The sequence below is a fragment of the Carettochelys insculpta genome, chromosome 1, assembly GCF_033958435.1.
Source record: "Carettochelys insculpta isolate YL-2023 chromosome 1, ASM3395843v1, whole genome shotgun sequence".
Classification (NCBI taxonomy): Eukaryota; Metazoa; Chordata; order Testudines; family Carettochelyidae; genus Carettochelys; species Carettochelys insculpta.
Genome location: NC_134137.1, coordinates 218,708,795 through 218,734,194, shown reverse-complemented (window position 1 = coordinate 218,734,194; position 25,400 = coordinate 218,708,795). Strand labels below are relative to the sequence as shown.

General features: G+C 43.1%; 1 protein-coding gene across 1 annotated transcript; it reads left to right on the top strand.

The window, feature by feature from the left end:
* Nucleotides 1-1,028: 1,028 nt before the first annotated feature.
* On the top strand, nucleotides 1,029-24,021 carry NIT2 (nitrilase family member 2). Its single transcript, XM_074999461.1, has 10 exons — nucleotides 1,029-1,097; nucleotides 6,056-6,174; nucleotides 9,116-9,236; nucleotides 9,377-9,465; nucleotides 11,604-11,697; nucleotides 14,567-14,641; nucleotides 16,534-16,612; nucleotides 17,708-17,806; nucleotides 19,881-19,936; nucleotides 22,785-24,021. Exons 1-10 carry the CDS (start codon nucleotides 1,070-1,072, stop codon nucleotides 22,874-22,876), a joined length of 852 nt encoding a protein of 283 aa, XP_074855562.1. The 5' UTR covers nucleotides 1,029-1,069; the 3' UTR covers nucleotides 22,877-24,021.
* The last annotated feature ends 1,379 nt before the right edge of the window (nucleotides 24,022-25,400 follow it).

Below are 25,400 nucleotides of genomic sequence, written 5' to 3'. Positions count from 1 at the left end.
CAGACTGTTATTTATAGGTGTGCTGGAAAAATTCTTTTAGATGGAGGCAGCGAAAGAAAGCTTCAAGGTCACCACAGGATTGTATTAAGTTCATGGAGGAAGTAGGGCAGAAGGAACGACCCCGGGATAAGCATACTCCTCTGCTGGGCTGAGTTGGTAGCTGGAAAGGTTAACAATATTGTTAGTTGAGCTGCTGTTATTGTGGTTGAAGTATCCTGAGGAATGAAGTAATGTAGAAAATTTATTCTCTTCTCTCTTTTGTAGACAGTGGAAGTGGGTTTTATAAATTTCTTGTCTAGCACTGGTATAGCCTCGTACTATGGGGTCTTGCATGGATGCCTGTTTGCTGTTGATAATTTTGAGTTCAGAGAGTTCATTTTTGATCATCTTTTGTTTATTGTAAAGGATTTTGTTCAAGTGGTTCCTCAGTTTTTTAGAGAGCGTGTTGCATAGATGCTCACTGTAGTCAGTGTAGTACGTTGATTGCAATGGGTTTTTCACTGTCAGTCGCTTGGGTACAATGTCCATTTTCTTGCATGTTGTTTCTCTAGTTGTTCTCTGGTATTTGATTCTGTCCCAACAATGGCATAAGGATTTGAGCTAACAGCCTCAGTGTCTTAAAGTCCCACTGCTCCCACCCAGTCCCTTTCTGTAAAGCCTGGGAGGGCTTTCTGCAATCTAGCTGAAAGATTTCGAATAGGTTGTTACTCCACAGTCAGTGCCTCTTCTATGGTTACTTCCCCTGTGGTCGATTTCATATTTCAAGGTGGAAGTGGGCAGATCCAGACTGGGGATGTGAAACCTCCAGGCGATCAGGGAGGAATGGGCCTGCACTCAGCAGCGTCCTGCCCTGCATTAATTCCCTAGCCCCATGAGACGCACAGCGTATGGCAACTTCACCCTTCGCACCCCTTGCCAGCAATTCATCCCCACTCCGGGGTACATGAAGGCCCCTGTCTTCAACAGAACTACAACTCCCAGCAGCCCTGTGTGGTGTTGCCCCGAGTGCGCATGCGCCGCGCCTACCACCTGGGTCTGTCAGCTGAGGACAGGGTGGCCTAGGGCTGAGATGCTGCCGGCGCGAGGAGCTATGGCCAGTGAGTCGCTTAGTCCCGGGGCAGATCGCGCCGCACCTGAGTGCGCGTGCGCGTGCGCGTGCGCGGGGAGAGGGTCTCCAAGCGCAACTCTCCGCCTGGGGTGCACGGGGTAGGAGGGGCTTCTAGTGTGTGTCTCTAATATCTACTCCCGGAGGCTTGGCTGCCCCTGGGAGGGGAACCCCTGTACGTCTGTCTGCAGCGCCCCCAACCTCCTTCCTCATGGGGCGCTGGCCTGGATTGCTGCCGCCTCTGTCTGCAGCCCCCCAATCTCCTCTCTCCTCCATGGAGCCCCTGCTTCCTTCCCCCCGCCGCCATAGCACCTCCCTCCTCTGTCTTCTGCTCCTCAATCTCCTCCCTCTCCATGGGGCCCCTGCTCCATTCCTCCCGTAGCAGGTCTCCCCTGCCATCCTGCTCCCCAAAGCACCTCCCCTCTCTGCTGCTCCCACCAGGCTCCTGCCCCCCTTGGAGCTCCTGGCTTCCTCCCTCCTATAGCATCTCCCCCCTCTGTCTGGTGTCCTACCATCCATACCCAAATAGCAACTCCTGACTGCCTGCTGTCCCCTCCTGCACCTCCACACCATAAACTGCCTGATTTCCTGCTCCAGTAGGCCTGCCAGCAGGGTAGTGCAAAGGGGGCAATTGCCCCTGGGCCCAGCTTTTCAAAGGGGCCTGGAGCTCCAGTTGCCACTGCTGCTACTTTGGCCTCTTGGATTTGCCACGGCAGTGCTGTTCCAGTTGTGTGAGGTGGTGAAAGAGTGGGTGGGGGGCCCAGTAGTGAAGACTGCCCTTGGCCTCCCCGCTTCCTTTCTCAGCTAGTTCTTACTTTTTGCTTATGTTGTATGGGATGTTGTATGCTGTCAGCTGCAGGATCCCAAACTCCATCATGTGAAAAACTTATCATGAGTGTTAAATCTTGATCAGGTGTGTTATATTTCAAGCCTTCAAACAATTTCACATGCTGTTCCTTCAAGGAATGTTATTAAAGGCACACTGGATTAAGTAGGCTTGTGCATTCTGCTCTTCGCATCAGAGCAATAGAAAGTTATAGTGCTGTATATTATTAGTTCTGAACATTATAGTGTTTTTTCCAAAAACTTGGTCTCAAGTTTGTTTAGCTTCTTGTCTTTCATAAAGCAGGAGGATGCTTTGTAATACAAACATAAAAGCACTGTTTGTATGTTTGCATTTGCTGTCAGATGAGCAGTCTGCATGCCTGGAGACCTGACTTGCTCCCTAATAATTTCTTGCAGTGTATTTTCTGTAGCTGCCAGGACATACTAGTAGCAGACCTAGAAAATTAACATAATTGTCTCTACTCTTATTATTCTTCTTGCTAAAGATCTCAGTGTACTGAAGTAGATTAATTTAGGAAGGCTCATAAAACCTGTGAGTGATGTGGATAATCTTTTTTATCCCCCTTTCACAAACTGAAGGCACTGAGAGGTTAAGACAAGTGACATGCATTTCACAGTTTGGCATGCCAGCCTGTTCCGTTTCTGCACTGTGCACTTGCGTTGTTCTGTCTGAATAATGGAGGTTATGTTGAGATAAAAGTTTGGTTTTTGTTTCAGTGAGCAAATTTTCTAAAACAGTTCTCTGAATTTTTAGGGGAAGAGAGAGGACTTTAGAACACTACACATTCTTGCCAGTTGTTAGTTGCTGAAGTCAGAAGCTTTCTTGTCTGTTTAAAATTTCACTGAGGTTTTATTTACGCAGTAAACCAAATATTAAAACAATAAGGAGTGTGAACTGTGGCACAGTGAGGACTGAGGATTGTGTCGTTTGCTTGACCTTTAGCATTTATGATCTTGGTCACTTAATTAGTAACTAAAAGTAGTAGAAGGTCTTTGCAGTTATGTTACATTAGAAGCAGCACAGCTGCAGCGATGCTTTGTTAGTGTAAATGCTTGCTGCAGTGTCAGGGTTTTTCTGTCACTGTAGTAAACCCACCCCTTCAAGAAGTGATAGCAAGGTCAATGGAAGAATTCTTTCGTTGGTCTAAATGTGGGTATGTGTGTATTACAAGTGCTTCAGCAGCAGCACTGTGGTACAGACGCTCACTGTAGAAACCAAAACAGGCTTTTCCATTGCTGTAACAAACCCACCTTTGCAGCAGACAGGTCAATGGAAGAATTCTTTCATCAACATAGCTGTGTCTTAGTTTGACCTAAGGCCATGTCTTCACTTACAATCTTATAGGGGTACCAATACAGCTGTGCTGCTGTAAGAGCACTTGTGTAGGTGTGTTATCCTGACCTGTGAGAGTGCTCCCATTGACATAGTAATACCAGCTCAAGTAGAGTGTCTCCCACCACCAGTGTAATGCCAAAGGGCAGAACTGAACGTGGGACCTTAGTGCTTGAGCCTTTACCGCTTGGGTTTAGAGCCAGCTGGCTCTCAGCCTAGGCTGTAGAGCAGAGACTTAACTCTCCCTTCTCAGTGGTCTCAGTTATGTACTTCCCTCAGCTGGGGAAGTCCATCCCAAGCTACTGAAACCTTCCAACTGTTCATCCCAGATGAGCCCCCACTTTTAGCTGTGGACAGGCAAACTTCAGCCTGGGACCTCTGGAGCTTAGTGCGTGAGCCTCTACAGTCTGAGCTAGAAGCCAGCTATATCAGCTAAGGGGGAGACTCAGTCTTTCTCTCTGTAACTGGTCCAGGTGCCACTCCATGGGACAGTGAACCACACCCCATAGGGGTGTGGGTTAAAATAGCATGGTGCAGGTGAGCACTTACGCTGACAAAACTTATGTCACTCACAGGAGTATTATTCACGAGCAACAAAAGTTTTGCCAATATGCGCCATGTCTGCATGAATGCTTTTGTGGTCCAGGGACCTGAGCGCTGTAGCTAGGTCAACCTGAGTTTTAGATATAGAACAGGCCACTATCTCTACCAGGGCATAGGTCAGCTTACGTGTGTCTTTCAGGGGTCTAAATTTTTTGCATCTCTGAGCAATATAGCTAGGGTGACCTAAGTTAGACCAAGCCTGACTCTTCTTGGCCCGGTCCTCTCTCCTCTGGGACCAGTTCTCTCTCTCTCTCTCTCTCCCCGCCCTCTCCTCTTTGTGAAGTGAGGTTAATCGTTGCTCTTTCCTGGCCCTGCTGTTATCTTCGACTGTGCAGGGTGGGTTCTTTGGGGTACTTTTCATCGCTTTGTTTTGCTCTTTTGGATTCTGCTTTGTCACCTTGCAGCGTTCGGGAGCATTTTTATTGACGGTAGGCTGTTTTAAAATTACTTGGGCAAATGTGTTCCTGAATTGTCCTGAGACTCAAGCTACTGGGGGAACGAGTTCTAAAGGAAGCTAATGGACCATGTGTGACACGTGATTAAGGGCTGGCTAGTACACTAGAAAAAAGCAGAAGTCTGATAGCTCAGCAGCTCTCAGCCAAGAATCTGAGGACCCCTGTGTGGCCACAAACGTGTTTCAGTGGCGCCACCAAGAAGGGGTGCTATTAGACTCAGTGGTGCCCATGGCAGAAAGTTGAAATCCATCCACTCCAAGCTCCATCACCTGGGGCTTTGTTTTTGGGGCCCCCAGTGGCATGGGACTCTGGGCAACTGCCCTTTTTGCTACCCACTAACACTGGCCCTGGTTTTTATATGCAGAAAAACAATTGCGGTGGTGGACTTTGGAATTTTTATAACATATTCAGAGGGTCTCAGAAAAAAAAAGTTGAAGAACCCCTGTCTCACCACCATAACTCAGAGGACCCTGCCACAGTTTCATCTAGTAGAGTTCATATAAGTACAGTTCTGCTTGCCCACGCTACACAAAGTAACATTGCTGTGTACCTCCTGGGTCAATCTTTTGTCCTCATAGGGGATAACTGAACTGTAAATGTGTTATCTTTAACATGGAGACACATTTAACAGTACTTTTGCTAGGTCTATTATGGATGAGAGGAGGAAAGAAAGCCATTGATTTTATATAAGACTGTGGTTAGCCCAAAATATGGGCTCAGTGTCGCTGTCTTATGATATGCAATGCAAGTTCAGCTGACATGTTCCAAAAAGGTAATTCTTAAGAAGAAAAGGTAGGAGGTAGTGAGAGGAAAGAACAGATTCAGATGAGACCAGTGGTGGTGAAATGGATAGAAAAGATGAGAACAGCACCCTGATTGGCATCTGACCACCATTAAACTGAAGGATACAAGCTGCGTGAGGTAATATCTTCTATTGGACCAACTTCTGTTGGGGAGAGAGGCAACATCAGGCTATCAGGGTCCTGATTTCTTCAGGTCTAGGAAAGGTACTCAAGCTTGTCACGACTAAAGCCAATATGGAACAGGTTGTTATGCAAAAAGGCATTACACATGTTGCAAGAAGCAATTGCCCATTTCATTTTTTGAATGCTTTCTTGCAGGATGAGTAACTTGCCTATCTGTTAGTCTGTAAGGTACCACAGAACTTCTTGTTGTTGCCTATAAAAAGAGCTCCATTGAGTTTGAAAGCTTGTCTCTTCCACCAGCAGAAGTTGGTCCAACAAAAGGTATTACCTCAGCCACTTGGCCCCTCTCATCCTAGGACAAGCATGGCCACAGGAACACTGCAAACACTGTTAAACTGTCAGTTTTGGGCTTGTACATTTAAAAGTTCCCCATTCCTTATGCAGAGTTTTGCATGAGTGCCAGTGTTTAGTGGATTTCTTTCCTATAGATCTGTCCGTTTTGAATTAGCATTTGAGTTTATGGGTGTTAAACTCCAGAAGACTTCTGCTGTCCTACCTAGTGGAAGGACTGGCTATCACCCCACACATGTACTTCTCTGGTAGAGTGGTAGCTCCAGAGATGACTTTAGGACCCTCCTGGCACTTATTGGCAGTGGTTTGCAAACTAATTAAGGACAGCAGGCTAGTTGCAAATGTTAATATTTGTTCAATTCCTTTTAAAAAGCTCTAATTTAGAAGTGTTTTAGCAAAACTGTGTTGACTAATTATCTGTCTTCTCTGTCTTTAGACTTCCGTCTGGCCCTAATCCAACTTCATGTATCTGCTGTCAAATCAGATAATCTGAACAAAGCTTGTGAACTGGTAAGAAAAGCAGCAACACAAGGAGCAAAAATTGTGGCTTTACCTGTAAGTATTGGCCAAATCACTTCAGCTTACTTAGTCACAGACACCTGCAGAAAATTGTTTCTTCTTGGGCCAAGTCTGCCTTACAAAGTTAGGCCAACAGCTACATTGGTTTGGGGTGTGCCATATCCACCCCCTTGAACAATATAGTTAAGGTGATGTGACCCCCCCCCCCAGCATAAACAGAAGAATTCTTCCGTCGATGTAGCTATAGCTTCAGGGAGATGGATTGACTTCAGCAATAGGAGAACCTCTGCTGTCTCTGTACTGTCCATGCTTAAGTGCTATAGTGGTGCAGCTGCAGCAGCTTAAGTATAAACATAGGCATGTATTGGTCAAGTACTAATTTCTATCTCATTCCTGGTGTGCTAAAGTACTCTGAAGTTACCGAGTTAAATAAAGAGGCACATTAGGTGTTAGTGTCACATCTAAGAAACTTAAGCATACAATGAGAATTTGCTGGAGCTAGCAGGTCTTGTTTCCACGGGTCCAGGTTCTGATTCTCCCTGAAACTGATTTAAATCCAGAGTGATTCCGTTAACCTGAATCAGCTTACTGTGGTTTGATCATGGTGTAATCAGGATCAGGGCCTGGAGATTTTAGTCCTGTTTTTATTGCTGTGGTACTATTTCTGATGGTGATGAACCCACTATGTGCTTCAGCAGCAGCAGAGAATATTTCTGCAAAGGTGGGAGAAAAGGGGGTTCTCATGATTCTGTGCCATGTTCCCTTTTTCCTCCAAAGGCATGCGCAGAATGAAGAAGTGAAACAAAACGAATTCAGATCTTTCCGGTGGCTCCTTAGTTGCAGAATTGTCTGGTCCTGAGATTTGTATAAAAATGCCTTTATAAATGTGAGAGCTGGGTTTGATCTCAGAAGAATATAAAGTTGAAAATAGGTTTAGAGAGTTGCATCCCGCTAGTGAAGTGTGTTCTGGTCCAGATGTTTCACCTTACCATCCTTGAACTCTTCTTTCTTACTGATCTCCGTGAGGAGGGGTGACGATTTCCTCAAAACTTGCTAATGGCTGCAGCTCTTTCTAACTTTTATCCTCCTACCCATTCTTTTGTCTCTGTCTGAGGCCATGTCTATATATAGAGCACTGCAGCAGCAAAGTGTACCAATATAGCTGCATTTCTGTAACATGTCTGGTAAAGATGCTCTATGCCAGGGGATCTGCAACCTGTGGCTCTGGAGCCACATGTGGCTTGTTAAGGACGACTTTGTGGTTCCTGATGCTATCATGGCAAAGTTTACAAAAAAAATCCTGATTACTTTTAATAAACAGTGAACGTGTAAAAGCCCCAAAGTGAACAACTCGTGTCTAAATAGGAAATTATACGAAATCACAAAACGTTGAATAACTCCCCTAGCATCCTCCAGAGAGAGAGAAGGATCAGCATTTAATGTAATAATGGGCCACATCCTCTGTGGCTGAACAGATCTTGTCAACTCTGGCTCTCCCCTTGACTGAGACCCCACTCTTTAAACCTTCCTCCTGGAACCCCCCATTCATGCATCTGACGAAGCGGGTCTTTGCCTGAGAAAGCTCCAAAATATGTTAGTCTATAAGGTGCCACAGGACTTCTTTAGTTTTGTGGATACAGGCCAATTCAGCTACCCCTCTGATACTTGTCAACAATACAAAGTCCTTGGAAGAGTGAACTCTAAATCTAGCTCTTTAATTGGAAAACTCTGGCTCTTTGACAATTGGGAGAGGAAGTGTTATAGGCAAATCTCCTACTCAGTTCTGCCAATGCAGCTCTCCCATAACAAATATGACCTTTGATTTTGCTGCGTTTGGTCTCCTTCACTGAGATTCCCAATTGTTTGCTAGTTCTGTGTGTGAACGAATGTGGAGCCCATCCGACAAATTTCTTTAAAATGAAATTAGAGAGCGCAGTTCCCTACAGCGCTATATGTAAAGATGCTGCTACGTGGCAGGGAGAGCTGCTGTCAACATACTTAATCCAGCTTCCCAAGAGACCGTAGCTATGCTGATGGGAGGTGCTGCCTGCAGAGGGTGTTATGTCAGTATAACTGTGTTGCTGAGGAGTATGGATTTTTCACCTGGCCTTATTGCTCCTCATGCGCATATGACACGCTTAAAGTACTATACAAACGTCCTTGAATGAAGCCTCACAGCAACACTGGAAAATAGGCAAAAAGTATTATTCCCTCACCATTAAAAAAAAAAAAAAAAAAAAAAAAGGCAGGGCAGGCGGGGGAGAAGTTCATACACAGAGAACTGAAGGGACAGTCTCAGGTTCACACAAGTCCTGAGGCAAAGCCAGGCCCGGAACTGATGGCTGACTCCCAGTCCCATGGTTACACTGCCAGACGGTGTTCAGCAGTCCTACACCCTTCTGAGAACCTTACTGCTGTATTGGGCTGTTTGCCACATAACATACAGTGTTTGACTTTGTGAGGAGAAAAGCACTGTTCTTGTTCGATATTTACTGCTTGTTAACGTTCTTTTCCTTTCAGCCCTGAACAAAGGAATGTCAAGGCCAAAATGAAGTAGTAATGCTAGTAAATAAACATTAACACTTCATTTTTGTCAGGGATAAGGGGCTGTCGACAAGGAGGGGTTTTGGTGAACAGACCCTTATCTATATGGCTTGTTTTTTGGCAACTGAAGCCTCTGCCGGGACAGCAATCACAGGAGTATGCAAATAAGGTGTGCAAATGAGCACTTCATATGTGCTGTCAGCCACCCTCATTGCATGACCCTGCCAGCAGCAGCACTCTGTATAAATGTAGCCTAGCAGAGTTGGTACCAATTGCTAGTCTTTCTCTGGCCTGTCTGTTAGCCTTTGAGTAACTTCACAGGTGTTTAGGTACTACAGTGCTGAGGGCTATTTAAGTACCTAGATAGAGGTTTCAGAGGCCCCACCAGTGATGATTTCAGATTTTAATTTGTCTCTGTGTTTTCTGCTTCCAGGAATGCTTTAACTCTCCCTATGGTGCTAGATATTTTCGTGAGTATGCAGAGAAAATCCCTGGAGAATCCACGCAGAAGCTCTCAGAAGTTGCTAAGGAGTGTGGCATCTATCTCATTGGAGGTAGAAACTTCTCCTTAGTGTGTGTCTTCCAAGTTTAAATTTGGTTCTTTGGTAGAAGTGCAAGTATTGTTGGCTAATTTGTGTAGCTGGATTGTCACTATGTGTAATAGTCAGAAATCCGTTTTCTCTTTTTAATAAAGGATCCATTCCAGAGGAGGATGCTGGGAAATTATATAACACATGTGCTGTTTTTGGACCTGATGGTGCTATGGTGGCCAAGCACAGAAAGGTGAGAAAAGAGAAACATTTTGCTATCATTCACTTTCTCTTGATGTGGCTGTGTCTGATAGATAGCTGTCTTGTAAGGCAGTGACAGAGTGCATGCTTTTTAAGTCTACATCTTGATTTCTAATAGGAACCTAACATCCACAGACTTCACAAATGAATGAGGAACAAAGGAGGGAGTAGTTATGAGACTATGTTGTGCTATAGTTTTGTTATTGTATGTAGTGTATTTTTCATCTGAGGATCCAAATGAACTTTTAAAAGGGAGCAATATATTTATTTTATAGCTGATGTAGCTTAGGTATAAAGAGGTTAATTAGTTTTCCCATTATGACATGGCAAATCAGCAACAGAACTGGTAAAAGTACCAGGGATTCACACTCAAGTCGTGGCATAATTTCTGTTGATTTCAGTGATTTTTATCTCATGTCGTCTGTCTCTCGTTCCCTTGATCTGTTTACAAGCCCATGCTGTCACGATTTTTGCTGTTACCTTATTTATTTGTTGTAAATAAAGTTTTGGATTACTTTAGCCTTGTTTGTGTTTGTAGAAGTTCTGATTTTCGTATTCACTCTTTGGTGAATAATTACAAGGAGTTTGTCAATAAATGTAATCTGCTGTGTTGTTTATAAGAAGTTTACGTCTTCTTACCTGTTTGTGGTGAGCTATTGGCCGCCCAAGTCATGTTTAAGTATTGTGTCTGCTCCCTGATTGGAGGGTAGACACTTGCTATACAGAACAGTAGCAAACAACAGATCAACACAGGGTCACGTAAGAATGCACACGTGTGTTTGTACATCTGTTGATCAAACACTTGGCTGTAGAATACCTCTTTCTTATACATAGAGAATAATAAAGAGGCACACAGACATTGTGAGATTGAACAATAATTCAGAACTTGATTGAATTAGGCACTGTTCAGCTAGGTTTAGTATTCGGCTGCTCACCCAGTGTGACATAATGATGCAGCTGGGCTACCCCCTTGAACAATGCCTTAAAATTATTTTCTTTTTTTTCACCGTGGGTGTTGGGAATGTTTATACAGTTGAACCTAGGCTGTCAGGAAGGAACTCTGGTACTGGTCCATCATATTTGTATTTTTTCATAATTGTAGACAGTAGCACAAAGAGACCCATGTCAAGGTTGAACCCTTACCCCCTGGCCCCACTCTCACCCCCCACTAACTGCAGGAAAAGATGATGTAGGTTGTAAGCTCTTTGGAGCAAAAGCCCCAGTCCTGCTATTGCTTGTACATGCAATTAGTTAGATTGAAGTCAGTGGAACTCTGTGACTGGAAGGTAACTTGCCTGGTTAAGTTTTGCAGACCTAGCACTGAAACCATGTTATCAGAAAGATAATTGTCTTTATCTTGTCATAAGTTCTCATATTTTACTTCAAATGTCAGGATAATTTAAGTGTCTTTTAATATGAAAGGTAGCTCATCTAGTTTGGTACATGTAAATGAGGACAAAAACAAGTAAGAATAGTTAAATAGTCAAATAGTTTGCTTAGAGGAATCAAAGAATCCCCATCTTTGAAGATTTTTGAAGAGCAAGTTAAAGAAACACCTTTTAGGGAAGGTCTAGGCATACGCAATTGTGTCTCAGCATGGAAGGGGGGACTAGATGGCCTCTTGAAGGCCCTTCTAGTACTCCATTTCTGTGATGACCAGAGTGTAAAAAATTCTGCTGCTATTTCTGAATGGCTCATTTCATGAAGTTTGAAAAACCCAACAGTAGTTCTTTATTATTCATTAGGTTTTTAGGTAGTTTGACATCATTTCTATTACTTCCTCACACTAAAGACTTCTTATTTTATCTACTAGCACTATAAAACATTGTCATATGGATTAACTGATATCGGTTGTATAAAAGGAACAGATATTTTCTCAAATAGTTTAGTAAATTGTAAAGCAAAGCCAGGACAGGTTTTTGTGCTAAAAAAGTTTGTCATCCTAAAATATTAATTTAAATCTAAAAAATTATTAGGTTGAGATTCTGATAAAACACTTATCTAGGATTATACAATAGGCTAGAGGATCCCTAAGTTTAATATAGCTTCATGCACAGTAGGGAGAAATCCTCATTAAGATTATTGTGCTGAATAATTTGTAAGGAACATCTTGGGTTATTTTTGAAACAGATTCATTTGTTTGACATTAACGTTCCCGGGAAAATCCGGTTCCAAGAGTCAGAAACTCTGAGCCCAGGAGACAGTTTCTCGGTGTTTGATACTCGTGAGTATGAGAGAACCAATTATCTTTTTAAGGGACCCTAGTAAAATGACAACAACCACCACCATCTTGACATTGTGTTTTCCCACCACAGTAATAGTTTTTATGTTAGTTTGCTAGGCATTTGACAGCTGCATAGGAAGATAAATCACATCTTTCTCAAAAGCATCTAAATCCTGTTGTCAAGTGAATTAGATGCTTACGAGTCTATTTTATTGGGAGTCACTGGGACTTAGGTTCCTAAGTCTTGCAGATATTTTTTGAAAAGTTTACCCATTGTCCAAGCTGTGATTTAAAGAGAGAGAGACAAGAGGTGTCGGAAATTAATGCAACTTCCAAAAATAATCTGAGCAATGCCAGACATGTCATGTTGGTTCCATTCACTAATGGTGATGGTTGTAATTGTATAACTAGAAGTCTTACAAGATACTCTTTTGTTTGGCTATATTACATTTTTGTAGGGCTGGTTTGGAGTGTTACACACACCATGCTGTGCATGCATAAATAATAGCAATATCTCATAGGAGGGATGTTGGTTTTGTCCAGTTCTGGCTTTGCTCTTGTGGTTTGGACTTACGTTTCCATAATTCCCAGGTGCCTGTTTACAGATATTGTCTGGACTAGGGTAAGATTTCCTCTCCAACTAGAATTGAAAAAATGGGAAAAGCAGTTATTGAAGTGGCTTTCTCATGAGGGTTCAATATTCCCATAGTACATAATAGGCCGGGGTCTGCCATCTGCAGTATGGAGCCACATGCAGCTCTTTAAGGACTTTCTTTGTGGCTCCTGAGGCTATAATTGTAAAGTTAAAAACCAAACCAAAACAAACAAACAAAAAAAAAACCCCAAACCTCCTGATTACATTTGATAAATAGTGAACGTATAGCAGTCCAACAATTACCTCATATCTAGATAGCAAACAATATGTGATCTTGGATAACTCCCCCTTGCATTGTGCAGTGCATTGTGCGATAGCATATTGTATCTGTGTTTTAATAAAGTCTAGATTTTGAAAAGGAAGCTCGCAGCATTCTTGCTGTGAAGGGGAACACACATTATAAGAAAGAAAACTGAAATTAAACATGAAGTAAAATTGGCACCATTAAAGTGGGTTTGGAATGGCTTCAAAAAAAGAGGGAAATCAAAGATGAAAACAGAGAATTTCAAACTGAATGGATCCAATCCTTCGCATTTATAGCATGTTCAGCTGGGCTGCCTTTATATCTCGTTTGTAATGAGAAATTCACCAACAACACAAAATGCAACCTCGAGAGTCATTTTCTCTAAAAATACACTTCTTCTGCTGAACACTGTCCAGCTGGAGGAGAAGCCAGAAAAGAAGCCCTGGAGCTGCTGCTACACAAAGCAGAGCAAAGTAAAAATACATTCACTAAATGGGTGACATCACCAAGTAACATAACTGTGGCTAGTTTTGTGGCAACTCGAGACTGTGAAACGAGGAAAACCATTCACAGTTGGCGACAATATAAAAGAGCGCTTTATCAAAGTATCAGAGCAGCAGTACAGTGACTTCGAAAACAAAAATGAAATTGTTCAGACTCTAGCATCCTCCAGAGAGAGAGAGAGAGAGGGTTCGGGAGTGTAAGTCAGGAAGACAGTGATACAAACACACATGTATAGTGTATGGAAATAGAATATGTAAAATGTTTGTGACCGTCCTGTATCATGTATTACATGTATCCTGTAACATGTATCACATTACAAATGATTGCGTGTGCTCTGTTCTTAAAATAGGGTTTCAAAAAGTATGATTTGACATTATTTGTTAAGGACTGACTTGTATTCACGTGCATTGTGCCTCTTGGGCTTTGTCTACACTACAAAAATAACTTCGAAGTAAGCAACTTCAAAGTTGAGCATCTACGCACACCCTACTTCGTAGTTAACTTCAAAGTAAGGGGAAAAGTGTGTAGATGCTCTGCTGGCTACTTCAAAGTAGTGTCTAACTTCAAAGTTAGTTCCTAGTGTAGACATAGCCTTGAATCAGTTTTTTTTACCAAATTCAAAAAAGTGGCTCTTCTTGCTATTTTGGGTGCTGACCCCTGTATTAGGTGTTCACAGAATTAGTCTGAAAAACAGTAATTTGAATTAGGTCATTTATATAGACTTCATTACACCTGAAAGTTGGCTTGGAAAACAATAAACAAGTGTTGGACTAGACCTGGCAAATTCCATCCTATGAGGATGGCATGATAGTGGAGATTTGAAATTTTCAACTAATATAACAGAATCCTCCATGTAATTTGTTTTATATCCACTCCCAAGGCAATTTGCTTCCTTAGGTAATATAGGTGACTTTTGCCCTTGCTATAATCCTCACCAAAATTACACTGTCCCGTTATCTGAGCTCTGTCCAGATTCTCAAATATCCCTAGGACTGTGGTCCTCTGCATCTTGCAGCACATTTTGAATGGCCATGTATGGGAGAAATCTCTTAGCAACAATTGTGTTATTATCTTGGAGCATATACTTTATGGTTTTTCTTTCCTGGATGTATGCTTCATTGAGAAGTTGGTCGACACTTTTTGAAAAGATACATATAAAACCAGACAAAGACCTAACATGACTAATTTTGAGTGTGTATAGCTGTTTGATAAAATAACTAACAACATCTAATTTTTGAAAAAGAAAATTCTCAGCCTGGTGCACTTTTTGTTAGCAGGTGCTGAAATTCACTGCAGGTACAATGATTGTGGAAAACAAAGCACAAATCTAAAATCGGAGCTTGTTTCTTGTAGTGGAAAGTATCATATGGGAGCTTTCCTGATAGCTGGATGGAAACTTGAAATTGCTTTTCTGCATTCAGCATGACAGTGGTTTCTCCTTTGTGTCTCTTTTATTTTTGGAACAGCATATTGTAAAGTGGGACTGGGGATCTGCTATGACATGCGATTTGCTGAGCTTGCTCAGATCTACACACAGAAAGGTGAGGATGTGTTGCTAATTTCACTTGTCTAGTCTGTACAAGGGTGACTTGCCCTTAATTAAGAGGTGACAGGGTTGCTTCAAAAAAAGTGCTTCTTGCTGATCAAGCCACAACAGCATACTAGGATCAGACCATATGATTATCCGCAATAAGGAACAGAGCTTGTGAGCTTCTGGTCCAAAAATACATATTCTAAGCGGTTATGAAGGCTGAAGTCTTTGAGTAAATACACTCAAAAGGAAAATAACTTTCTCTCCTCACCTTTAATCTCAGTCACCCAGGGTTTTTTGTTTTTTGTTTTTCCCCCCCACCACCCTGCAATGATTGCCAGGCATGCAACACCTGGGGAGGATGGAGAGTTCCTGGCTGAGGGGGAAGCAGGGCAAGTCAGGACTCAGAGGAGGAGCTGGTCCTGTTTTGCCTCCCCCACGCTGCATACCACCCTCCAAAAGCCAGATTGAGAGAGGGGACTGAAAGAAGGGCACGACTCATCACACAAAAGGGGTGATGCAGATAATGGTCTCTCTTCCCTTTTCTCTATGCTTTGAGGGGCAGCGAAATAGACAATAACATTGTCATTTTAAACAATCAGTATTGGATATCAGAATCATCGACCCTGTTGCAACAGATCAGGCAGTTCATGTCGATGGTCTGCCTCTGCACACTGTCGGCAGAGTCCAAGCATCTGATGATAGTTGCTGTGCAGTATTTTTGTTCACAGCCAGAAGGGGAAGAGTCTTGCTTCTTTTTGAGGGAGAGCTTGGATTCTGGAGCTCAAGATGGCAGCTGCGGCAGAAAAATACCAATTCACTCTTCCCTGGCCTGGGTTTTGAAAGCGACAGGGAGGAGACAGGTCATATTAAGAGGTGATGATCAAGAGGAATAGTCTAGAGGTTGCCAGAGATGGGAGGCGCTGAGGTTAGCTGAGAGGGCTCTGTACAGGAGATCTGAAGATGATCATGTCCTGTCCTGGAAGGAAGGCACATCTATTCTAACATCTGGGGATTGTTTCCAATACTATGAAGAGTGAATATGCTTGATGCTTCCTAATTCTCATGTGACTTTTTTTTTTTTTAAAGCTATATGACTTGGCCTGTCCTTAATTAGACTCACGCAACTTACAAACTTCATATAGTGTAGAAGTGAAGGGCCAGTGGCTAACAATACATCACTGCATGATTGCTGCAGGCAATGGAAGAATGTTGGGCCCCATGTTACAGACAGGAGAAACTGGGTCTGTCAACAGATCATGAGAGTGGGATCAGACCTTGTAGTCCACTCTTCTCTGGCACCTGCCCTCAGAGGGTCTCCAAATACTTTCAAAATGTTGATTCGATTTAGCCACACTACATCCCTAAAAGATGTATTGTCTGCAGATGGGTTAACTAAGGGACGCAGATGTTAACTCATCCAGGGTCACACAGGAAGCCTTTAGCTAAGCTACGACTACAGCCCAGATATCTGTCTGTGCAACACTTGTGCAAAATTTATACCCATATCCACAAAAATGGACCATGGATATACACATCTCCATGATATACAGCAGCTAGCTACGGATTTGCCGGGCCTCACAGATTGTGTCACTCGGACCGTCCACCCCTGCCTTTTACTTGACAATAAATATAGCACTGAGCCAGCCACACTGATTCTAAGGGTCTGACACCAGCTGCTGTCTTTTATCCCAGCGTGGGCCGGGTTGTAACTAAGTCTTCGTAAGCTTTGTGGTGTTCAGGCAGTCTGTGCCAGCTGATTCCTAAAGCCGCTGTGCTGTTTGACGCAATTCACCTGACTGACTGTGTGTGTTTCAGCAGTGCAGGCAAACTGCAGCCTTGCTTCCCCAGGACAACTCCCTTGTTATCTTACTACCCTGAGGCATTCTTTTTTTAACCAAGGTTGCCAGCTGTTAGTGTATCCAGGGGCTTTTAATATGACAACTGGACCAGCCCACTGGGAACTGCTGCAAAGAGGACGGTAAGATCTAACAGTCTTTCCTTTCTCCTTAAATGGATTTTACCTTCTTGAGCTGAATTTGTTCGACTGGGGGCTTTAGTGTTACATGAATCTTTCTAGTCCGACGTCCTTATATTATATAAGCCATACACAGCACCAAATAATTCCCACCATCAATAGGGAAACTTATGACTTTAGTCATGATATGAACACCTTTGTGCCAATCTCTCACATGCCAATCTCTGAGAAGCGCTTTTCATCAATAGACCTGGGTGTGCTTTACACAGAGAGGTGACATAGATGGGTAAGCTCAAGGCTCTGAGCCAGAGAAAGGGGTGAAAGCTAAGAGCTGCTCGCTGTGATTTAACCCAAGACCATACTGTGACTCAGTGAAAATTAGAAACTGAACCAGTATCTCCTGATGCCATGTCTAAGCTTCGGGGAAGAGCGACCTGGTCGGGGTCAGTCTTCCAGAGTTGGATTTTCTGCATCTGGTGGAGACAAGTGAAATTGATCTGTCTGGGCTCGGCAGTCGACCCCTGTAGTCCTTGCTAGCACTAGAAGTAAGGGAGGTCGATGAGAGAGACTCTTCTGTCCACCTCACTTAGTGAGGACAGACCTTAGTCGATTGCAGAAACATCGAATCAATTGCCATAGCTAGAATTGTGTATCTGCAGTCCACTTTCAGGCCTAGTGGCTCTAACCCAGCACAGCTTCGTCACTTAGTTGGCATGTTAGCTTCTGTGTGGTATGTTACTGTCTACATCCTGGAATGTTTGCAGTGCTTGGGATTCTAAGTGCAATTCAACCAGCCAGCCCTATTGAGCAAAGGACTTAAACTGGTATTAAAGGGAGCTTAAATGCTTCGGGCTATTAAATCAGGTCCACTGGGCATATGGTGATTTCTCCCCTCCTGATTCTCTGGATTTTTGCCTTGCTGACCTTGATGTTATGTATGGTTTTGGCTGTTCTCCATCTCCTAAAATGCAGTAAGAGGGAAAATCCAGATAATCTCATTGGCTTAATTTTTCCTTCACTTCTGTTTCTCAAACAGAGCTAATCCGCAGTGCATAAAGATGTGAACGGTAAATTTTTTTTGTCCTTCTTTGAATGCAGAGCCGTTGATAACCAAGTCTACGTGGCTACTGCATCTCCTGCTAGGGATGAGAAGGCATCATACGTTGCCTGGGGACACAGCACTGTAGTAAACCCTTGGTAAGTGCAGAATAATAACAGAATTTTTCTAACCAAACATTAAAAAAATGTTACACTTCTGTCTGAAAATGTTTCTACCTTTTCTTAAAAGTATCACCTAAGATCCATTTAGTTACAAATGACACACGCTTCTCTATTTTTACAATTAACTTAAATTTGCATCGGACAACACCATGGCTATGTCTACACTAGCTCCCACCTTTTGAAAGGGGGATGCTAATGAGGTGCTGCAGTGAATATGCAGCACCTCATTAGCATAATAGCAACCGCAGCACTTTGACAGTGCCACTTTCAATCGCATGGAGCTCATCTACACACTTTGAAATCCCCTTATTCCTATAAATGTATTTCAAAGTGTGCAGGGTCCTTTCAAAAATGACCCCATGTAGGTGAGCCACGTGCGATCAAAAGAGGTACTTTCAAAGTGCCATGGCCACCATTATGCTAATGAGGTGCTGCATATTCATTGCAGTGCCTCATTAGTATCCCCCTTTTGAAAGAGGGAGGCTAGTGTAGACATAGCCCTTATGTGTAGTCACTTTGCTGTTTGTGTGGGTTTTTCGTGTAGAATACATAGAATGGAATACAAAGCTTCAAGGAAGTGTGCTTATAAAAACAAAAAATAAAACCAAGGTGATCTTTGAGACAGAATTAGCAGGGTACAGACCAGATAGGTCAGACTGTATTCAATGAGCAGCAGTAATTTTCATCTGTGATCCTGCGTAGATTTGGGTAAATCGGGATAAATGTGTAACCAAGAACCTTCCTAAGCAATAATTACCATTTTTACTTCCTAATAATTAACTCCATTCGTGTTACTCATCTGCCAGAAAACTGCCATCTTGTGTAAAATTGAAACCTTCTTATCTGATGGTGCCTCACCACTTTCACTTGGCTGCAGTGGCATTACCTTTTCTTTTTTTTTTTTAGCCAACAGCAGAGATGGTGGAAAAACTGCCAAGAATGTATCATGTTTGGTTGTTTGTCAGTCCTGATTTTAACAAAGACCCTTCTGTGCCTGCCCAGTTCCTTGAATTTGAACCTTTTGAAATGTGAATTCTTTGTCTTCAGATGAAGCGGGGCAATGTGCCATGCTAGCCATCCTCGTTCAGTGCAGTACTTGCACGCATCCATCCACGTTACTGTTGCCATTGTGCGTTCTTCTAAGTAACCTGCAGCTCCTTAAAGCGGTGGTTTGTGGTATGCTTGAAATGTTGTGCCCCATGTCCAGGAGGCTTCTGGGAGAGGGAGATCAAAACCCTGCCATCTGTTGTTCTGTCCCATTACAGTGTTAGAGCAAGGTGAGGAACGCAGCAGGGTGAGACCTACTCATTGCGCGTGTCATCATCACAATCCTGTTACAGGGAACTCTGAGGGGTAATCATAAAGCAGTGCAATTCTGGGCTGACTTACATCATTTGTACAGGTTGGACCCCTCTCATCCAGCAGTATCTGTCATCTGGTGTGATTTTAGATAGCTGGCAACCACTTTACATGGATGTGGCCAAATTTCCCGGGGGGTCCCATAAAGTTTGTTTCCAGCCACCAGTCCTGGCAATCAGTGTTCTGTGCTGTTATTTAGCAGTAATTTACCCCTAAATGTCTCCTAAGAGCCCAGTAAGCAGTGGAAATATTGGTAATGTGCTAGACAATATTGACCTCCTGCAGTCCAGCAAGTTCTCTTTTTCTGCACCGGTTAGGGTGCTGGACTAGCAAGATTCAACCGGTGTTATGCTTGCTGATATTTTTTTTCAGATTCTTCTTACTCAAGTTTTCAATCTTACAACACACATATAAAATGTGTCTCGGTTAAAACCAAGCACCTGTGATATGCTGGACTCTGAAAGTGCTGCACATTGTGACAAACATTCTACTTTTTCACACTCCATCAGTCCCAAGAGAACTTGTGGATGTGACCATAACCTTGTGCATACGTTAGCTTAGATTGAATACTCGCCAGGACAGGGACCATCTTTTTGTTCTGTGGTGTACACCATCCACCACAACTGGGTTTGGTTCCCTGAGGGGCTCGTAGGTGCTATTGCCATAGAATAAATGTTGTTTGATTTTTTAGGGGGGAAGTCATCGCTAAAGCTGGCACTGAAGAAACAGTTGTCTACACAGATATTGGTAAGCCACGAGTTTTTGTTCTCTCTTCTCCCACCATAAACCTGTAAATAAATGGGAAAGATAAACTGAAGTCAGTGAGGCTAAGCCAGAGCTCTCAAACTGTGGGGTGTCTCCCTTCAGGGGGTGCAGATGGAACCTGGGGCAGCTGCCACAGAGGGCAGAGTGGAAGTGTCCCTGGCTGGTGGCCCTGCACCCACAGTGCCAGTTGCTGCCCCCAGCCTTGGCCCCCTTACTTCAATTCACCTCCCACCTTACCCTGAAAGTAGGGGTGTGTGTGGACATGGTAAAGGGGGACAAGAGGTAAAAAGTTTGGGGACCACTGGCCTAAGCAGACCAGGACCCTCTGTAAACTGAACATCCTTGGGCTCATCTGACCACTTGCACTTAGCTGGGTTATGTTTGTTTTATTTGCCTGTTTTTAAAGACATTCTGGTGAAAGGTGACAGCCTGGTGGGCAGCCCTCACCTTCAAAAACTGAAGGCTTCTAGCCATTCACAGAAACTGGTATAACACACTTGGCAGCAATGCCAGAGCCTCCTAATCTGCCTCAACAGGGACCTGGGACGCTCTCCTCAAGGGGCACAAAGAGTTCAGTCTCCAAGGGCCATTCAGTCCACAACTTGACAGGCTGAGCACACCTAACCAGGCCCCACTGTCTATCTGCAAGTTGTGGACAGCCCCCCCCGGCTCTCCAGTTGTCTCCTTGTAGCATGCAGCCATGTTCCATTGAACACTCACTTCCAAAGAAGCAGGGCAGCCCAACTTACCAGTTACACCTCGTGTCGCTGCTCCCCTTAGCACTTGGCACTTCCGATTATACTGAAAACAAGTCACAAGCTTATTTAACAAAGTATAGCGCTGAGCACAACGATTCAAGTGGTAGAAAGTAGAAGGATTGAAACAAACAGTTTTGTAGAAAATCACAACAGATTCTAGATCCTAGACTTACTTAACTCAAGACATTCCTGTTGAAGAGAGAGCACAGCTCAGCCAAAGTCCTTCCTGCATGCTACAGGATGAGTGGGTTCTGATCTTACGTTCATGGTACAAATCAGACCGACATCTTGGGGAAAGATCCAGCGTGTCTGTCTGAACTCCAGACAGATCAGAACAATTTACTGCCCTTACTGGAAAATAGGATCTCCACACACTCCGCACCCCCACAACATATTTTGTCGATTTCTTTCCTTGAAGATTTCATGATCTCTTGATTAGCCTTTGGCTCAGTGTGCAAACAGGCATCCAGCGTGAGATGTGGTACTCAATACATATTTGATCAACAGGAGGGACTAGCGCTAATTTTCCCTGCTTGAAAGGAACCTGTGCTAGATATGCCACTGCTTATCTGCCTTACAATCATCATCATTATCTGTACGTGCATTCTGCAGTGATCAATGGCTACTGGTTCTGAGTGGAAACCTCACAGAGCATCCTTTATATATTGCATATATTTGACCCCAGGGATTCCTGTGAAACATCAGCCCATGTCTGCTGCCAGATTGCACTGCAGGATTTTTGGGTCACAGTGCCAAATGTGGCAATTGCTTTTTGCGACTTGGCCATTGACCAGCCACAGAAATGCACAGGCCCAGATTTGTCAAATCCATTCAGATAAGTTCCCCTTCACTTGGCATAACAAGCAGGGTTCCGCAGGGATCTGTTTTGGGACCAGTTCTATTAAATATCTTCATCAACGATTTAGCTATTGGCATAGAGAGTAAGCTCATTAAGTTTGCAGACCAAACCAAACTGGGAGGGGTCGCAACTGCTTTGGAGGATAGGTTCATAATTCAAAATGATCTGGACAAACTGGAGAAATGGTCTGAGGTAAACAAGATGAAGTTTAATAAGGACAAGTGCAAAGTACTCCACTTAGGAAGAAACAATCCTCTTCATGCATATAGAATGGAAAGCGACTGTCTAGGAAGGAGTACTGCGGAAAGGGACTTAGGGGTCATAATGGAACACAAGCTAAACAGGAATCAACAGTCTGATGCTGTTGCAAAAAAAGCAAATATGATTTTGGGATGCATGAACAGGACTGTTGAGAGTAAGACACAGGAAGTCATTCTTCCTCTCTACTCAATGCTTATTAGGCCTCAGTTGGAGTATTGTGTCCAGTTCTGGGTGCGACATTTCAAGAACGATGTGGAGAAATTGGAGAGGGTCCAAAGAAGAGCAACAAGAATGATTAAAGGGCTGGAGAACATGAGCTGTGAGGGAAGACTGAAATAACTGGGCTTGTTTAATTTAGAAAAGAGAAGACTTAGAGGGGACATGATAGCGATTTTCAAGTGCCTGAAAGAAGGTTACAAGGAAGAGGGAGAAAAATTGTTCTCCTTGGCCTCTGAGGATAGGACAGGGAGCAATGGGCTTAAACCGCAGCAAAGGAGGCTTAGGTAGGAAGTTTTTCCTAATGTCCAAACTGACAGAGTGGTTAAACATTGGAATAAACTAATTAGGGAGGCTGTGGAATCTCCATCACTGGAAATATTTAAGAGCAGGTTTGATAGATACCTATCGGGGATGATCTAGACGGTGTTTGTTCCTGTCAAGAGGGCAGGAAACTGGACTCAATGGCCTCTTGAGGTCCCCTCCGGTTCTATTGTTCTATGATTCTGTACAAGTCAGATCCCAGACACATCTCTTGCCTTAATAAGCATCAGGCTCTGTGTTCATGGATGCAAGTCAGGTACACACGTGTGCAAGTCTGAAAATCTAATCTTTTTTCCATTTCTCCAGCTTTGTAAAGACTGTCATAAATCTCTGCATACAAAGTGGTGCACGTGCTTTTTCCTAAATAGCAGCCGGAGTCTGTCTAATCTGTTTAACTTTTCATTTTTCACAGACCTGAAGAAACTTGCAGAAGTCCGCCAGCAAATCCCGCTTCATACTCAGAAGCGCACAGATCTTTACAGCATAGAAGCAAAGAGAGACTGAGGCTCCAATGCGTCTCCATGCCCTTCAAAACGCAGCTTGAGAGGAGCTCTTTTGATCTTTTAGATCTTCAGACAGAAGGAGCCAGTAGAGCAATCATTTTCACAAATGACAGCTGATCTTGCAACCAGCACCGTGCAATTAAACAAAAAAAAAGCACATGCTGGTGTATTTTTTAAATGAACTCTGTAAGTGAAGTAGAATATACGTGCCTTATGCTCTTTTCATAGATTGGATATTTCATGACACTTTACAGAACAATGAGTTACATGCTAGAGCAGGGACTGGTGACAGACTAGGCTACCATTTTGAACACTGAAGCTTGTCTGACTGAGAAGGAATGCTGGCCAGGGCCCTGTGCTTTCTGAAAAGTGCCATGAGACTTTTAGTTTCTCCCCAAATAATTATTGACATTTAGATTTTGTTGGACAGGAGTGATTCCTGCTGCATGGCTTGACCCCACTGCTTTGTGGTCTAGAGGTGAGGTCCGGCTAGCACTGCCAGTCTGAGACATACCAGTTACGTTTTCTATATGTACGATGAAAGGTGCTTCTACTGTGCCTCCTGTCGTCATATCTAGGCATCAAATTAATGACTGATCACTTCTGCCTTGTGCAGAGACTGTATTCCTGCTCCCATTCGCTGCTCCTTGCAGTTCTCTAGCACCTACAGCTGTTTTTCTGCCTCAGATTCCCACAGCAGCCCATTGCTACCAGCCCTTTACACACCTGCACAGAAGTAGAAGTTGGTTAACAGCATTTTATGTTCAGCATCACTGTCTTCCCAGTTAATTTTTTGTACTGATCTTTGTGTTAAACACCCTCTTATTCTTAATATGGTGCTTATGTTTAATACAACAAGAGGAACTGGTCTGGATTCTTTTGCTAGCTATTATCTGGTTGTGTAGCATCCTTGTAAGAAAATCCAGCCACCCAGAACTGTTACTCGAGAGAGCTCATGAAAAATGTGACTACCTTACAATGTAGGTGTGATACATAGATGTGATCTTGACATCTCTGCACATGTGGAAATCCCCCTTTGGGGTGGGGGAAGGAGAGTCGCATGATTGAGCTTGTTTTAAACTGCACCTAATTAAAGCAAAACTAATAGGTGACCAAGTGTCCGGGTCGTAATTCTGGTAAATAGGACCAGCAGAAAATAACTCCCCTCAAGAATGTGAGCCACAGCTTCCCCCTTATACTTGCCTTATTATCCTAACCTTCTGAAGTTCTCCAGGCAGTCTAGACCTATTCCCTTGTTACTTTTTAATAGCTCCAGCTTAAAATTTTGGAAGCAAGTTTCCATGCCTCCTTTTAGTTAAGCTTTTTAAAATGTTGTACATCAGTCTGTCACCAGGTGCTCACTTAACAACCAGCTCCTCTTCCTCTTAACTTGCTCTTGGCATTTACACAAGTCATTCAGTTCACCTTCTAAAGGAGACCTGAGTTAGTTTTGTAAGTAAAGCTAAAGTCCATACCGAGTAAAGATAAGAAAGGCAAGGGGCCAAATTCTGCCCTGTGATGCAAAGGAACGGGCATTACAAAGAAGACCTGCAATGGAACGATTCCCGATTTGGAGGAAGTTCAAGGCAGGTTTTACGCCACTCTGTCTTGCATGTGTGGTGTACTGATGGTGCAGTTCCTGGCTCTGACAGGTGGTGGTGCAAATGTAATGATGTGAAATACCTTTCCTTTGTGTCCCACGATGCAATGTGCACAGACTTCAAACTAGGATACTAGAAGTGCCTTTTTTCCCCCAATTTTTCACTTCTCTCTTTTTTTTTTTTTTTTTTTTTTAAACTGAGTAACTCCCAAGTGGCAGAAGTGGTTAGAAAGGTATCTTCTGCTGAGGAGCTTTTGAAAACAGGCCTGTTATTCACTGTTCCTCTTATTGAACTGAGATGACAAATTACAGCAACATGCTCCATTACGACAAACTGGCACTTGAAGTAGTTCAAGTATCTTTGTAGTAAAACAATATTTCTACTATCAGAGCTGAGACTAAGACGGAGCGTCTTCTGACTGCCATGGATTACAATACCTGCTCTGTCAATATAGCACCCTAACAGTGGCTATGCTTTACAGGACCTGTCTCCTACCAATCACAGCAGCTTGCATATCAAATATAAAGTAGCTACACCTTGTTTTCATTAGTATACATAAGAATTTTCAAAAACCACTAAGGTGAAATGGAGATTTATTAGTTGAAAAATATAAAAGATTTTGCAAACAATGTACCATTTTGAGTCTAGTTTCATATAAATTTCTCCAAGGAGCCATGCGCTGATCCTTTCCTTAAATTGCTGTTTGCCACCCTCAGTATGAGCCCCAGTCAAAATCTATCCCTTAACCACATCAGCTATTTGTTACATTAAGCTACTGTCTGATAGTAGGATGGATACTTTTTGTTTTTCATGCAGCAAAACAAACTAAAGTTTATTTTTCACCTTTGGTAGGTTATACAAGCAAGCCTCCGTAAAGTGCAATCTACAGCTGGTGGTAGAAAGAAAATTCACAATCTTTTTTCT

Excerpts from the sequence above, each read along its gene's own strand:
- NIT2 (XM_074999461.1), top strand. The coding sequence starts at position 1,070 with ATGCTGCCGGCGCGAGGAGCTATGGCCA. Across the intron at positions 14,642-16,533 it reads TCAGATCTACACACAGAAAG|GTTGCCAGCTGTTAGTGTAT; the intron begins GTGAGGATGTGT and ends TTTTTAACCAAG. Across the intron at positions 19,937-22,784 it reads AGTTGTCTACACAGATATTG|ACCTGAAGAAACTTGCAGAA; the intron begins GTAAGCCACGAG and ends CATTTTTCACAG.